Source organism: Fopius arisanus, unplaced genomic scaffold (assembly GCF_000806365.1).
Source record: "Fopius arisanus strain USDA-PBARC FA_bdor unplaced genomic scaffold, ASM80636v1 scaffold00035, whole genome shotgun sequence".
Lineage (NCBI taxonomy): Eukaryota > Metazoa > Arthropoda > Insecta > Hymenoptera > Braconidae > Fopius > Fopius arisanus.
The window spans coordinates 446302-462627 of record NW_011887774.1 but is presented as its reverse complement, the minus strand read 5'-3'; the positions used below and the strand labels follow the sequence as shown (position 1 = coordinate 462627).

At 33.9% G+C, this 16326-nt stretch overlaps 3 protein-coding genes and 1 long non-coding RNA gene across 8 annotated transcripts; 3 read left to right on the top strand and 1 right to left on the bottom strand.

Annotated features, from left to right (window-relative positions):
• The first annotated feature begins 2077 nt into the window (after window positions 1-2077).
• Window positions 2078-3456, top strand: LOC105266026 (uncharacterized). Of its 2 annotated transcripts, XR_892124.1 has the most exons (5): window positions 2078-2268; window positions 2374-2457; window positions 2527-2728; window positions 3214-3272; window positions 3366-3456. It is a non-coding gene; the product is annotated as an uncharacterized lncRNA (long non-coding RNA). The 2 variants fall into 2 exon arrangements; XR_892125.1 differs by lacking the exon at window positions 3214-3272.
• Window positions 3457-3553: 97 nt separating this feature from the next.
• On the bottom strand, window positions 3554-5925 carry Aos1 (activator of SUMO 1). Its single transcript, XM_011303903.1, has 6 exons — window positions 5740-5925; window positions 5489-5660; window positions 4885-5141; window positions 4388-4560; window positions 4177-4315; window positions 3554-4093 (listed from the first exon to the last, which is right to left on the bottom strand). Exons 1-6 carry the CDS (start codon window positions 5835-5837, stop codon window positions 3931-3933), a joined length of 1002 nt encoding a protein of 333 aa, XP_011302205.1. The 5' UTR covers window positions 5838-5925; the 3' UTR covers window positions 3554-3930.
• An 88-nt stretch (window positions 5926-6013) lies between these two features.
• Window positions 6014-10254, top strand: LOC105266024 (protein C12orf4 homolog). Of its 3 annotated transcripts, none has more exons than XM_011303899.1 (9): window positions 6014-6096; window positions 6685-7227; window positions 7712-7933; window positions 8020-8217; window positions 8289-8407; window positions 8477-8734; window positions 8809-8927; window positions 9774-9899; window positions 9971-10254. In XM_011303899.1, exons 2-9 carry the CDS (start codon window positions 6728-6730, stop codon window positions 10082-10084), a joined length of 1656 nt encoding a protein of 551 aa, XP_011302201.1. In that variant the 5' UTR covers window positions 6014-6096; window positions 6685-6727; the 3' UTR covers window positions 10085-10254. The 3 variants fall into 3 exon arrangements, with proteins under 3 accessions (XP_011302201.1, XP_011302203.1, XP_011302202.1); XM_011303901.1 differs by having other exon boundaries at window positions 6030-6129; XM_011303900.1 differs by lacking the exon at window positions 6014-6096 and adding an exon at window positions 6262-6500.
• A 366-nt stretch (window positions 10255-10620) lies between these two features.
• LOC105266022 (phospholipase A2 inhibitor) lies at window positions 10621-15821 on the top strand. Of its 2 annotated transcripts, none has more exons than XM_011303897.1 (4): window positions 10621-10855; window positions 11186-11542; window positions 11993-12591; window positions 14886-15821. In XM_011303897.1, the coding sequence occupies exons 1-4, from the start codon at window positions 10787-10789 to the stop codon at window positions 15169-15171; spliced, it is 1311 nt and encodes a 436-aa protein (XP_011302199.1). In that variant the 5' UTR covers window positions 10621-10786; the 3' UTR covers window positions 15172-15821. The 2 variants fall into 2 exon arrangements, with proteins under 2 accessions (XP_011302199.1, XP_011302200.1); XM_011303898.1 differs by having other exon boundaries at window positions 10764-10855; window positions 11190-11542.
• Window positions 15822-16326: the final 505 nt, after the last annotated feature.

Below are 16326 nucleotides of genomic sequence, written 5' to 3'. Positions count from 1 at the left end.
GACGTCTGGGGGCAGGTAGAAGGGTACCAAGGGATGACAGATAAAACCGATAACGTGGCGTGACTTCAAATCGCTAGACTATTTTATAGAGAACTGGATGGTGATTATGCCAATTTTTTGTCGCAAATTCAGAGATATCATCATTTCGACGTAGACGGTGAAAATAAGAAATCTGAATGTTAGGTAATTTTCACTTCTAATGTCGGACGAACTGTATTACTCAACTGAAATGATGAGGACATTGTAATCTGACAGTATAAAGATATTGCACTGAGAGAAATATTCAATAAAAATTACGTGTATTTTCCGTAATTCTGGAGCGAAATGTGGTTGTCGGAAATTTTACGGAACTGTCACGTAATTTTTATCTAAAGTTACGGAATTTTTCCGCGGTGTTCCGTAATTTTTATCTGAATTATCGGTGAAAAATAACGATACCGTCACTTAAATTTTTCGAATCAACTCCGTAATCGGTAAGTGAATTGAAAGTTCCGTAATTTTTACTAAATATTTCTCTCCGTTTGCAAACGTTAACTTTAATTCTTATTAATCCTTTGTTGGTGAGACTATTCAATGAAACTGTAATTTCAACTCTCTGACATAATTGTTACAAACATGCCGAAGTTCTATTGTCGCGCCGTCATATGAAATCAATTAAACCAATCGAAGTGAAGTAAAAAAATTTGTTTTTCAATGCTGCTGATACTGTTATCTGTTATGAAAAATAAATATATGTTTAGAAAAAAGTAAAAGAAAAACTGAAATATCGCTCGTAATTTGTTTCTGATTTTCATCAAGGAATCATTGCAATAGAGAATAAATCGGTAATTACTGATTTAACAGAGCACCGAGGAGAGGGGTGGGCTATGACCGTAAATAATTTCGTGAACAGCATAGCGTAATTGTGTGTGTATTGTTAATTTTTTTATTAGATTTTCTTTGCGCCATTATCAGCAGAAGAATGGATGAAGGACAATTCAGATGGCATCATGTTTCACTTTGGCGCAGCGAAAAGTGGCGAGCAAGGGGAGCGACAGAAATATGAGGAACGCAAACATCAAATGTGTCCAACTCATACATATACTAGCTAATGAGGAAAACCTAATCTATTTTCTCACATATATTTTTGCAAATTGTCCCGTCCCAATTTCATTACGGAAGAATCAGTAAAAGGCTTATAATAACACAAAATTTAGACAGATCCATATCCGTTAAGAGGCATTATTGACAAGGAATTGAATTTTTATGTTTGGAAATAAAGATTACCACTCGCATTTATTCTACTTTTATAGTCTTCTCAATATCTAATAGTGACAATAACTCGTAACCGAAGAGTAACCAAAGAATGTTCAAAATATCAAAAATATGATGACTACGCATTTTCATGATTACTTCCCTATGTGCTGCATAAAAATTATTAACGTTCATAGGTCTTCCCTCTCCTCGAGGCATAGTCGAATCGCCCATTCCCGGTTACTTCTGTATTGCAATAATTCTTCCATGAAAATTACAAGCGACTCATTCAGTATAAATTTTTTTAACATTCATTTTTCAACATGCATCAATTTTCTTTTGAGACATCTCTGCTTGATACAGGACTGCACGTAAGTTCCGGATGTAAACATGAACCATCTAGATAAGATAGTAAATTTATTAAAATTACTAAAAAAAAATAATATGAAGCTGTTATACCCCAGATTTTGGTCAATAGCGTTATTATTGAATATTCGTAAATTTATGCCAGTAACTTCTAGACATTTACAGTAAATTGGAAAAATTTATTGAAATTAAACATAATCAGCCTAGCCCGAATTTCTGTGACAGTTATAAACATTCCTGACCTCTGCAATAGTCAACATGGATCGAGTACGACTCAGTGGAAGCTTTATTTAAAAAACCCCGACTTGAGTACCGTGAAAAACACATTGGCAACTTAGAAACTTATAATGCAATAAAACGAGCTCGTGCTGTGTTTAAAACCAAGCCAAAGTGTGTTGTCGAAGGCTCTCAAATCATTGATATTGATTATGTACACTGAGAGAAAAATGTAGTAGTTTCAACGGCATATGGTGCCAACCACACGCATTCTCTCGTATCGAAACCGAATTTCATTACCTTAGAAATAGATTCAAATAGATTCAAATAGAAATAGATTCATTGATTCAACGATTTTAACATCAATCGAATCAATTTTTGCTTCGAAACAAGAGAACGTGCGTGGTTGGCACCATATTCCATTGAAACTACTACATTTTTCTCTCAGTGTAGGTAAGCAGATGGTTCGTGTTCAGCACAACTAGAGTTTTTTGATGATTGAAGACGAAAAAAAATCGGTTTAGCATCTATTTTCATGAAAATGTGCTAATTTTTCAGACGTGAAAAATGTATACTCAACCCGCAAAATCACCCGCACTAAACAACGTTCGTTATACGATGTCAATCGTAGAGCAGCTGCTGGTGAGTATTACCCTATACATTCACTTTTCGAACTATCAGAAACTTGTGATAATTATACTATTGGAATAGGTTCAATTGATACGGGAATAGGTCGTCGGCAATTGATGAAGTTTCTAGCTGGGCTTAAAATTCCGTCTCCTACTGAACCCATTTTTAAATTAGCCGAAAAACTCGTGAGACCAGCTTCCTTTTCTGTAGCCGAGGATTCTTTTAAAAAAACAATTGCGATGGAAAAGGAATTAACAATTGCAGCATTATCATCTACTGAGAAGTAAGTAAAAGACATTCCATAATTTTGTTACTCAAAATTGAGTGAAAATCGTTGAACAATTGGGAGCGTATTTCGTGGGGTTCTTCGCTTTCACTGTACCTTTAAGAGGTCATTTGAGTATGCAGAAGGCAGATCCAAATTCGGCTCCAACGTGTGTTAGTCATAATCTTTGTAATCAGTCAGATGACAAAATTAAAGTAATAAACTCTCATGTTTAAATAGGGCAGACAATAATTAAAAATACCCCCCACGCAGATAAACAAAAATGATAATTTCATAATTGATAAAGAGTTCATATCAAATAACGAATAGGGAAATTTAAGATATTTGTTCGAACATTATCTAGTCGATTCGATTTTTATTTTATTGGTCGAAAATATTCTGAAATTTGGCATACTGCATTGGGTGAGTTGTCCCATTGAGAATAAAGCAATCATCATAAAAAAAATGAGTATTGTAAACTATGGGATTTTTTTAATTTTCAGAGGCTGTGGAGCCTATCAAGTTGACCAAAAAATCAATGAAAAATACGTAATTCGAAATTGTAATTGAAAATTATCACTCGTCATTACGGGAGAAAATAATATATTTTATGGCTTATTTTTGTACTTGCTACAGCTAAAATCGTTTTTTTTAGATGAGTATGTCAAATTTTTTAATTGCATTTTTACTTAAGTGCGACATCATAGTAATAGCTGATACTGAAAGAAGAATACAAAGGAAAAAAGAGATGCATTCAGGTATTGTATTCTGAGAAAAGAATAACTTTTTCAGGTAAATTTCTTTGCTACCAGTAAATGTATATTAATGTGTATATTTAATAAGTATCAATTTTCTTAATGTTCGTATATTTATTTGGCAAAGGTACATTTTTTTTCCGGTGTACTGCTTATGATCAGTAAAGTTATCTCTCTCTGGCACACAACTTTCTTTACGGAATGGAAGGAGCTACCTGCCCCATTATTCCAAATCGATCACAGTCCGCGAATTGTTATTGGTTCCCAGTGAAAGTATATTTGAAAAGTTTATAAAAATAATAGCAAGAATATGAAAAAACATAAACATTTGATAATGAAAAAAAAATCATTGCAAATGGAGAAGATATTTCAAGTGAAAAATATATTTGAAAATGAGCATGGGAATGAATGTTTGTGAATCAAACCTTGTTGTCAAGATTATGTTACGATACAGATGGTGGGCGTTCAATGACCTACTCGAATGACTTTTCCACACATTGTCACAGGGTCAAAAAGGAAGAGGTTGTGCAGCGGTGGCTCTCTCTGAGATACTGCCTTTATTATCTCTTGTCCCATCACACCTCCCAGAATGGCACAGACTGGACTTACTTGACCATAAAGATCCCCCCTAGAATTCCAAATCATTTATAATCATTCAATTGATCAATGCAATGTAATTGATTAAAAACAGAATGCCACGTTGTCACTCACTCAACGACATAATTAATTTTCTCTCCCAAGGTGTACTCTTTGATGATAGCCTCAGCCTCTTGAACCAACGCGGGAAGTTCGGACGCACGTTCACTTGGGGTTGGATCCTTGCCATATTTCTCTCGATAGTTCATCATAACTACAAATAAAAGTAAAGATAATTATATTCAGTTATAAATTTACCAATGATTAATATATTATTAAGTCTTACCCTGAAACAAATGATAAATTTCGGAATTTTTTGGTAATGTCTTTGCAGTAAGGATTTTCTCGAAGGGTACAAAGTTCTCTGTTTTCTTGATGGTGTTCACTATCCCTTCGACACTTTGATTATCTTTAGAGTCTCCCCCAAGGCCTGTTTTTTTCTTATTTTGAACTACATCCCTAAAAGAATTAATTAATATCATCAGCAATGCTATGACTAATGTGAAATAGAATAAGTGCGTTTAAGACCCGTATGGATATTCTATCGAACATGATCTTTTGTTTAAATTCTATCTTATTAGATAGATATTCAATCATTTTTTCTCCTTTTTTCATTATCTTATTATAACCATTCCAATAGTTCCCTCGACACGGTACAAATTTGATCTCAAATTTTAATATCACAATATAGTCACAAGCTAACAAGATCGAATCTAAACAAAATATCATGTTCGATAGATAGTGCATGCAGGCCTTTAATGAAATAAGGAATAAATCACTCACATGGCATATTCATGTGTTAAGAGATCCTCGAACGTGTACCCAAACATCCCCCAAACATCACCAGCAAAGAATTTGATGTTGTATTTTCTGCAAGCTGCATTGATTCTCTTCAACTGAGTAATAGTGCACTCGGAAGCACAGACAACATCGAAGTCCCTGAAGAAGGTATCTGGCTTGGTGTCAATGTTTGAATCATCAGCCGTTACTTCAACCATCGAGTTGAGGTTTTGGGAACGCTCTACTGAAGCTTGTGCTCGCTGAAGAAAATTGATCCCCACTATGTAACAATCTGGGATAACTCCTTAAAAATTCTATAATGACTCAATCAGGGAATAACTACCTTTTGGTCTACCTTCATTTTTTTTTACCGTAATACTATGACTATTAAAAATTCTAGGGCCTTAAATTTGCTTCTTTGTCCGCTTACACCACAATTAAAAATATTCAGATCTGTTTACCAAATCATATAATTTCGAATAATCCACAATGATTTTTAATTAAGAAAAAAATATATTAAAAAAAAAACAGTTGAAATTGGCTTTGTTAACTTTGAATGATTAACGAATAAAGAAGAAGAAATTAAAGATTGTTTGATTATATTTACATTCTTCCCAATATCTTTTCTATCAGCAAAGAACTGTGAGCAGAAATCCTCTGGAGTCAAATCTCTGTGATCCAGGAATTTGATCGACTTAATCCCAGCAAGAATAATATTCTTCGCCACTTCAGCACCGAATCCATTCAGTCCAATCAGAAGAACCTTGGCCAAACGTAGTCTAAAAAGAAAAACAGCAAATTGCTTATAGGATTCTCATGAACAAGCCGCTGAAATTCTAGGTTAGAGACATGACTTACCTTTTTTGAGATTCCAATCCCCATAGACGAATCTGTCTGTCGTAAAGTTCAGCCTCAGCATCAGTGAGCAGCTGCGAACCATTTCTTTCTTCAACCATTATTAATAGATATTGAAATATTTGAAAAAACTTATAATAATTGATGGAACAAATTCTGCCGCGCACGCTTTGTATCACCGATAATACAGGAATTTACCTTGAATTCAATACGACAACGGACAGTCCCTGTCATCTGACGGACAAAGCGCGAATTCTCTGCTCACTTTATCGAAAAGTTGAGTCAAGTGTCAAAATTGACAGTTACGATTGAAAACAAATTATAAATTATGGAATTTCAATTTGGTCACATTTGATTGCTGTACGTAATTCATATTGATAACTTTGAATTCAGGTTGTATTTTTACGAAAATTAAAATTTAACTAAATGTAATGAATGTCTAAGAGATCTAGGTTAGGTAAAGTTTATTCATTCCTAATTGTTGAAGTTGCTGAGTTTTATTTTCATTGTTGGTAATATTCAAATGAAAGTTGTTAATAAGGGGAGAGATAAGTCGAGGAGTATTATCAGTGACCTCTTGATCATTCACATTAATTAATCGAACCTTGCAAGACTTTATATGCTGCAGTAAATTTTTACACTTTGGAATTATTTTTTTATTTCTTGTTTTTCTGCTGATTACTGCCACATATTATCTCGTAGACACAACGCCTCTCAATAGCCTTAAAATTAATTCCCTGGATATAAATCAATGTCAATGCAAGGTACGGTTTTAATCCATCCCCAATCACAATTGACATGAGCAATTAATATTATTTTCATTTAGAAGCAAATTAAATCATTCATTCTACTTTTAAATGTTAGTGATTACCGTACAATTGACTGATTTTTTAAATGAAAAAATTGATTAATAAAAATGTTAAGACTAATATTCAATAAATATTTCAGGTGAAATTTTTAATCTGATTTTTGACGTATAAAAACACCAAAAATGGACAACGATTTATCGATAGAAAAGCTCTTCGTCTTCAAATTTCCTACATGCACAACAAACGAAGATTATGCTCTGGAAATTCCGATACGAATACCTTATCATGGCAATGTCACAGAGTTCGCATATCGTATAATGTCATCATTTAAACTCCCATCTTACGTTGAAACAGATCTAATGGATTCACTAACCGAAAACGTAGGTAAGTGGACGCAGGAGTATTACGACGACCGAGATGACAAGCTGATTGATGCTGCAATCAATGGTAAACTGGATGTTGAAAGGATAGTTAAGGATTGGGAAAAGGCATATAAAACGAAGACAGTCGAGTATGCTGAACCCATTGGGACAACTGACGAAGAGCTTTTCGCTGCTGCCTACCACAGACTCGTCCATTCTCCTTCTCTCGAGCCTATTTTGCAGGCTGAGCATAAATATGGCAAAGATGTCACTGAAGTTATTCAAATACGAGATGGGGAATATGAGCAGCTAACACAAAAGTTCGAACTTTAAAATTTATGGCAAAACCATTCAAGTTGATTTCGATTCTACACAATTAACACAACGTCAAACTATTCCATCACAATATTGCAGATTTTAATATTGTGATGAAAAATATTACGGGGAAAATTATATTACTGCTGGTAATAATATTATACCGTCAAAATATCACAGTGGGAAATATTATTGATAAACATGCTACACATTCGAATTTGGATTTTGTGTTATTTTTTAACTGTGTTCTTCTTTTTGATTCTGTTGTTTTTGTTGGAATAGTTTTCAGTGTATCATTATTCTTCTTGGTAATATTATAATATTTATGACCATTTCTGTCTCTATAAGACTTTGGAAATGTCTTGAGAGTTCCGTGAAATTATAGATAGGAATCAACTTGAAACATTTTGTCTGTTTGATAGTGACTCGGTATTGCACATAACAAGTTCAAAAAAATGGAAGTAAAATTTTGAATGATTTTTCTTTTAGACAAACTGATGAGATGAAGCTGGCAGTGGAAGCTCTGGAAGCTGGATCCACTGAAAAATCTATCAATGAAATGGCAGCGAGGCACTTTGAGGAACAAAGTTTATTACAGGGTCACTGGGGCTCGAGAGTTGATGCACTCAAATTGGAACAACGTCGTCAATATCGTAATTGGATCATGAGATTGCTCGAGGAGCAACAGACTAATATGCTACCAACACCGGTGTAATTATTACTCCTTCAGAATGTCAATGTCAAACCTATATCTGTTGGAGGCGATTTATTTTTATTTTAATAAATTTCTTCTTTAGTGAATCCCCAATGGTACCAATGCCTTTGGCACCAGAACTCATGTCAAACAATGACAGTAAGACAGCCCGAAACACTTCAGACATGCCACAGTTAGAAGAAAGTTTTACCATACATCTAGGCTCTCAAATGAAACAAATGCACAATATCAGGATTTTAACTGGAGATGTTCTAGATTTTTGTAGAACGAAAAATAATGGGTAAGTCACAACTGAATCTTAAATGAATGAATGAGTGGGTTACAACTTGATGTATGATTTTTCTCTTCCAGAAATATGGAACCAACTCCACAAAGATTGCAGACAGCTCTTGGACTGTACTCGAACGACCTTTGTGGTCTAGTTCTCCTGAGTGACAATCATCTAGGGAGTTACTCTGGTATCACCAAAGGTTGACACAATCATGAGATACCTTATCGACAATTTTGACTACGAATTGAGCTGAACCTCTCATTTTCAGAGCTCACTTCCATTTGTCAATTGACTACGGAATTTCATTTCCCTCCTATTGACGAGCAATTAGAAAAAATCAAAGAGGATGTTAAAGAAGCTGTCGCGTGGAGACAGACGCACCATCGAGAGGGGAGTGATAACCAGGTCAAGAAATCAGCATCTAGTCGATCGCTACAAACTGGCGATGTTTTTATTTCAAGGCATTCCAATTTAGCACAGGTTCATGTTGTGTTTCACATGGTTGTCAATGATTCATTACGTTCAGGTAAAAGAATCTATTAGCGATGGGATGGAAATAATGGCTTTATTAATTGCTCAGTTAATTTAATTTTCTTGCAGGCGATATCAACTCAAGATGCCCAGCGATTCTCGGCCTGAGAAATATTCTGAAAACTGCTTGCGTTAATGATGTGACAACCATTACAATTCCAGTATTACTCGTCCATGAAATGACAGAAGTAAATTTTCTTCCATTATCAAATCTTTTTTTTTTGGTGCTTAGTGAGCTACTCTTAAATTTTTTCAACTGAAGACTAAAATTGACGACGTTTTTTGCTTTGTCTCTTAAATTTCTTTTGAATATGTCGTTCAAGAGATTATCCATCGTGAAAATTTTGTTGACAGATTCTGTCAAATGGTAGAAAATTTCGAGAAACGTAAAAAAACAAACATTACGAATTTCAGCATAAATTTGTAGAACTTATCATAATACGAAAAATTTTGTAGAAACAGTTTCGGAAATATTGCCACCAAAAATGTTATATTATGTTAAGTTGATAGAATGTTACAATACCACAAACAATGAAATCATCTGAGAAAATATGTCATTATACCTGAAGTTATGACATTTGACATTTTGTGACAAGTATCTATGACTTAATAATCTGTTGGAATGTGTCATATTCTGTAAATAAGCATCATAGTCTGACAGTTTGTGACGAAAAATGTCATCAAATATCACACAGAGTGAGTAGATTCCGAGAACATATTATGAAAAATTATGATCGATGCTACGAAAATTTATAAGATTATGGCAGACTTTTCTGTTGGAACTTCTTAGAACACTTTCTGAAATTCCGTCAAATTTTGACATATTTTGACCGATATTGATATAGTATTATATATTTCGCCAATTTTTTGATCGACAAATTTGTCGAAATGTGTCAGAAGTTGCCTTTTCCTGACACAATTTCGGTAAGAATTGGTAGACTATTTCGATACTGAATGGATATTCATAATTAACAAGGACGTTTCGATTTTTTTCTCTTTAAATTTTTCATTGTGATTTTTACCCTATTTCGTAGGACATGACAGTCGCCTGGTGTACAAAACGTGCAGAACTTGTATTCAAGTGTGTTAAAGGATTTATGATAGAAATGGCCTCCTGGGGAGGGGCAGAACTGAAAAATTTACAGTTCCTAGTTCCAAAGGTGAATGCATTACTTACGACGTAATGGTCAGTTTTTTTTCATTATATTTTTATTAATGATTTTTATTCCAGGGAATGTCTGAAGAAGTTTTTGGAACATTGGCCACTATGCTACCAAGTATATTCCGGGTGTCAAATCCCCTGGTTTTCAAGGCGAATGGTGCACCCAATACACCGAAGAAATAAATCCATAAAGGAATTCATTCTGATTATCAGGGATGTTTTTTTTCCTTAATTCATATATGCCTTTATTTTGCTATGTGAGGTATCGCCTAGCTTGCTCAAATTTAAAATTCATCGGCAATAATTGTGATAAGATACTTGTTTAATCATTAAATAAATAACGATTTATCATTTTTGAATACTTTTCTTAGCCTGTCAATCATTAAATAGTTCTGTTCATAATTCTGTCTACACTCCATAACTCGAAATGAATGACATTCGATTCACACAGTATAATTATGAATAAGAATATCGAATTTAGTGTTGGTAATTACCCGAAATGATCAGAATTCTTCAGGATCATTGCTACTAAAAGTTTTATATTTAATTGAAAAAAAAATAGCATTAGCGCCATTATCGCTCATCGGTTGCAGAATTTGAGGAAAACAATTAAATTATCAGCATGCAACCCGAGGGCAGCTGAAGTATTTTAAATAAACTGTAGTGGGAATTATCAGAGAAATTTATCACATACAGTAAAATATGGTACGTTAGCTACAACGATGCTGAACTCAATGACCCGGTTGTCACTAACTGAATTCTCGCGATGAGGGAATCGAAATCGCTCTTTGTATTCCGGTAGTTCGTCACACGTAGACGACCTACGCAAAATCGAGCTACAAAGTAGCTGATCTTGATTTTAAGGGCTTGGGAGAAAAATTGAAAATGTGGCCACGTGTGTTGATACTTCTGATGACTGCAGCTATTGTGATAGATGGAAAAGGGGATTCTGAGGTGAGTGACAATCAATATAATCATAGGAAATCATGAATAATATCCCTATTTTTCTATGTATATATATACGTATATTAATGAATTTCAATGCATTATTCATTATCTATTATTTCCGTAGTAAATCTTTCTTTCGTAATAGTGTTTGGAGTTTGACCATATTGGTCATGAGTATTTCATCATTAAATGCGCCTCTTTAAATAATTGATATTTAGAAAGATTTATTGATTATTATGTTGAAAGTATAATGCACGCTTATAATATTCTCATCTAATTCATTCACCATATGGAGAATGAAAAAATTTCATTCGCTTGATGAACGTAATTTTTTAGATAGACTTGTCCCACCGTCACATGAAGAAAGAAGAATTCTTCGTAACTATTCAACATAAACTCAGCATCCAGGATGTTACAGAACTTAATTTAAAAGGAAATGACTTCGACAGTTTTCTGGACTGTTCTGCAAAACTAGTCCACTTAAAGAGCTTAGACTTGGCGGAGAACAAGCTCCAGCGGTTCTTCTTTCTATGCAATGACGAGTACTCACTCGAATACTTGAACATCAGTCATAATCATTTGGAATATATCGACGATCAAGCTCTGAATGAGAGAATTCCTAAACTCAAGGTGTTGGATATTTCCCACAATAGAATCTCTGTTATTAATGAAACTATGATAGAGCACATGAAGGTATGTCGTTGATTTAAAATTATTTTAACAATACTTTATGATACAAGTTAAAAAAGGATACTTTCGCCCGTCCCGCGCGCAATAAGTTAAAAAGCACGGCTCAAAGAAAATGTCTCCAGTTCTAAGTTCTCCTGGAATTAAGATCTGGAAAAAATGAAAAAATGTCTTAAATCGTGCTACAATGACGACTTAACGAAAAATGTCTTTTAGAAGAAGTTTCAAATAATAATCTAAGTCTCTTACAACTTTCTATTTATTCCCAAAGAAGTAAAAAATTGACAGTAAATTGATATTTTAATTGGTCTTTAAAATCCGATGAGACTAAAGCCTCGTTAAATTTCATTTTTCTATCTAAATTATGCTTCCGGACAGCCATCACTATATCGCGTAATAAGCAAAGATACTGAATTTTTGCCCTATAGAGCCTAATCTAGTCACTTCCGCTTTCAGATCCTGGAATTTCTTTCAATGGCGCACAACCCAGTCATTGACATACACGAGAAGGCTTTTCTAACGCAGAAGAGTCTCAAACACTTAGACCTGGCTAATATCAGTGCAGAGTCAATTCCGGGCTCTTTGTTTCGTCCCCTGACAAACCTAACATTCTTAAATATTTCTTTCAACCCCATCGTTAATATTCCCTTCCTCCCTTCGTCGCTGCTTGAACTTGATCTTTCTGGAACCTTCATCTTCTTTCCGGATAACATAATTCTTCCGCAATTGGTGAGATTCCATTTGAACTCCATGCCAAAAATCACAGGAGTGGTCCTCAATGATTTCGAGAACTTTACTATGCTTGAGGTTCTCTCGTTGGAGAGGTGTCCTATTCTGTCAGAGTTCAGGGTCTGGCCTCCTAACAATAGAATTTTACCGCATTTGCATCATTTATCCGTAAAGGGATGTGATCTGGAGACTCTCAACGATGACCTTCGGCCAATAATGCAGAGAATTGCAATTGTGGACTTGCAGAATAATCCATGGCACTGCGATTGCAGAATGCAGTGGGTCAATCGACTAAATTTATCTAGTGAACTTAGCCAAGAAATTAAGTGAGTACTTTTTGACACTATAATGTTTCAACATTTTTTATTAGAGATGTGAAGGAACTGCTAATTTCTTTTTTTCCCGAAAATTCTGGTTAATGAAAAAACTACTTTTGAAAAGTATGAACTGAACATTTTCCTGCCAGAAACTTTCTTAATTATGAGAATTCAGAAACTTACTATGACTAGGTATTTTCATTACAGTTTTTTCAAACTTTTGAAAAGTATAACTTTTACGTTTCATATGTTTTTAAAGTACGTACCATCGGTAAACTGCAAAAACTTCTTAAAAGTGTATTTTATACTTTTTACAAGTATATTTTGTATTTCTCGCAAGTTAGAAGATAACTGAAGGTAAGTATTTCAGATATGGGATAGTTTCTGAGATATTTGCAAAAAGACATTTCACAAACAATCACCGAATTTTCGAAAACTACTCTGCCGACTGGGCTGAAATTTAGCACAGATCAAGTCCATATTAGGATCTATGAACCGACAAAATTTCAGATTTTTTAGAATTAATTTATCCGTTTATTCTTCTCATTTTCTAAAAGTTGGCCACCACTTGACCACTTGCATATGCACAGATTGCCCCCAAACTTCCTATTTTTACATTTCAAACCGTTCTACCTCATTTCCAGGCAAAGTTAGGAAATCGAAAAATCTAACGATTGCAATGCTTCCATTCGCAAGGAAAAAACGGAGAAATGGCTATATCTCGCGATTTTTCTACGAACGGGTATACACTTTTTCATAGTTTTATTTAAAAATATGCATATATCTCAGAAACTATCGAACTGATTTATTTATTTCTTCTTGCAAATGTTCGGCTCAATGTGCTCTGTATACATCGGCCAATTAATTTGAAATTCGACAGAAAATTTCCTATTATGACGACAGCACACAGAATATTTTCTATTGAAAATGGGCTCGATCGAATGATTCCTTTAAGGATGCTGTATCGCGATAGTCGCTGGAAAAAGTTTATCCGCTGTAAAACGGGCCAGTTTAGACCACAATCTTTTCACGGTATATGTTCACAGTTGATTGATTACATTGTGCATGGATAGCAAAAGCATAACTATATATTTTCCATATAATCTATTTTAAATTATATAAATTTATGGACTTTCGATAATTATATTGCGTAAACCAAATGGTTAATCGATTTGGTTTTTTTTTCTATATTTCCTCCCACGATATATATTCCATGGCATTTTTAAAATTCTCATCGGTCTAATAGAGTTTCTATTTGAACACGTGTTAAAACACTTGAATTTCAAAAAATTATATCGCAAGTTTAACAAGATCAAGCGCAAATGGGAAGCGCTCATTTTGTTGCTTATTGTTTTAATTATTCACCATAAAATTTTCAGCGAAAACTGTGGAACAAAAATTTTACGATACAAAAGCCTTAAGAGATATTGCCATTTTTCATTTTGTTCGGAAAAATCATTGCTGGGATAGCTACGGATCCATTCGGAAATGTACTAGCAATTGTATTGATAGAGATAAAAAATGAGAAAAAAAAACTACCGCATAAAGTAATGGTTAAATGCTTCCTGCCCAACAGGCTAGGCCAACTACTTGTTTTATATTTATACTTATAAAATTGTGTCAAAATAACAATTATTTATTTTTTCGTTTAACATTATTTTAGTTTTTCTAACTGATGTCAACTTTCATTCTCAGAAAACTAAATGGAACTTTTATAATTATTGGAATTATTTTCATCCTTATCGATAAATTATTTTTGGAGTTCTCGAAAAAATGTCTAGATGTCACCACTAGCCTCATAAACTATTTCAGTAGTCTTAAGTCGAAGACGTGAAGATTATAATCTATAATTGACTTTCACAGTAAAAATATATGGGAAGTATTAAAACTATGACGAACAAAAGATTTCAGATACATGCTACGTACAGCCATATTCTTTGATTCTGTCATATTCTTGAAGGATCTCTTAGGCATGAGTTTTTGTCACAATATGCCACAGTATGACAAATTATGACATCAAAAATGGTATATAATTTCACTTTTTATGACATTTTTGGTCATAGCTTCAATTTCTAAAAATTTTCTGAGAAAATTTGACATCTTATAAGTTCTGCAAATTTATGTTCGAATCCGTAATAATTGTCATTCTTTTAGATTGTTTGAAGTTTTCCGTATTTTTTTGACGGAATATTCGAATCTCTCTGCAAAATTTACAAGAGGCTCACGTAAACAATTCAGAACGGTGACAAATTCATCTGGAAGCCGATAACAATAATTGACAATGTATTATTTTGATGTTTCAGATGTAACAGCCCTGAGCAACATGAAGGTAAGCTGCTCTCACAAATTCCGAACCACGACCTAATCTGTCTGGAAATATCGACCACCACCTACACAGCCATCTGGGTGTCTATGTCGATAATTGTGATTCTCCTGATATTATCCGCGGTGTGGTTATTCTGGAGAGGTCCTCTAAGACACTGGACTTTACCAAAACGCAATGGTGACACAGTTAGTTATAAGAATGTTGTTGAATCGTCGAATGACTTAATTCGAATATTAGTGACGGACGACAGAGCTGAAGAGTAGCAACTCTTAAATTAAATTCACTTGAATGAATGAGAAAATAATGAATTTCTCCATGTTTTTGTTGCTGACTCATAAAAGAGCTGAAAATAGTTATTTATAAGGAGCACTAGTCAACTGTGGTAATTTTCAATCGATGTATGGTCCATTTCATGGTGAACCCCATTATTCTCCATTATTGAAGCATCTGTCAGTAACAATAGGTGTGTATTATCCAATGGCAGACCGGGTAGTCCCAAAATATCTTTGACACAAACATTCTCTCAGCTCATTTCAACCCCTTCGTGCCCAATAAAAGAGATACAGTCTCGATAGTAAAGAAAACAGTCTACCTGGTTACAATAGCTTCCACAGTGGCTTGACTGCATTCGAATGAGATTACGGCTGTGCCCGCCCTTCCTCGCGCTTCACCACCATTTACTTTATTTTTTTTCATCTCCTCTCTCGCTTCATTTTAACGTTACGAAGAGGCGGTGCGTAAATACACACGCTCTGTGTTGATTATTAACATTAGGGGGACGACCAGTCGGCCAAGTTAATGGTGACTAACGTGCGGTTCAAATTCAACTTCAACAGATACTCAACTACATTTACGTTCACTCTAATATTTACTACTAAAATTTATGCAAAATAAATTGACATTTTTCAATTTAGACCTTGTTATTCATCCTTTTCATCATATCTAAGCCAATTAAACATTTTTTAGAAATAATACTATAGAAGGACTTTTTACATTTTGTCAATAAATCCTTCGTATTGAAAAACTTTTATTTTACTATATTATGGGAATAATCGAACTTTCGAAATTAAAAGTCTTATTTTAACTGTTATTATTGTGATACGATGAAAAAACCAATAAAAACCATACACTTTTTATGCACTACAAACATTCCACAGCTTGCTTAGTTTTCGGAGTAATAGAAAAGTATTCACTATTAAATTTCGTAGACTCTTTGATTACTAAGTGAAAAAAAATCTACTATTCTGTTACAATTGTCAATCAATCATACCTTTTAATTCTAGGCCATTTTTCTTATTATAATGATAAAGAATCAAGACAGAAGGAATGCTTCTATTATGAAGCAATTGAAATTTTCAACTAAAGAAAATAGTATTGTTGAATCTAGAAGATTCTTTTCAAAAATTACGAAATTTTTT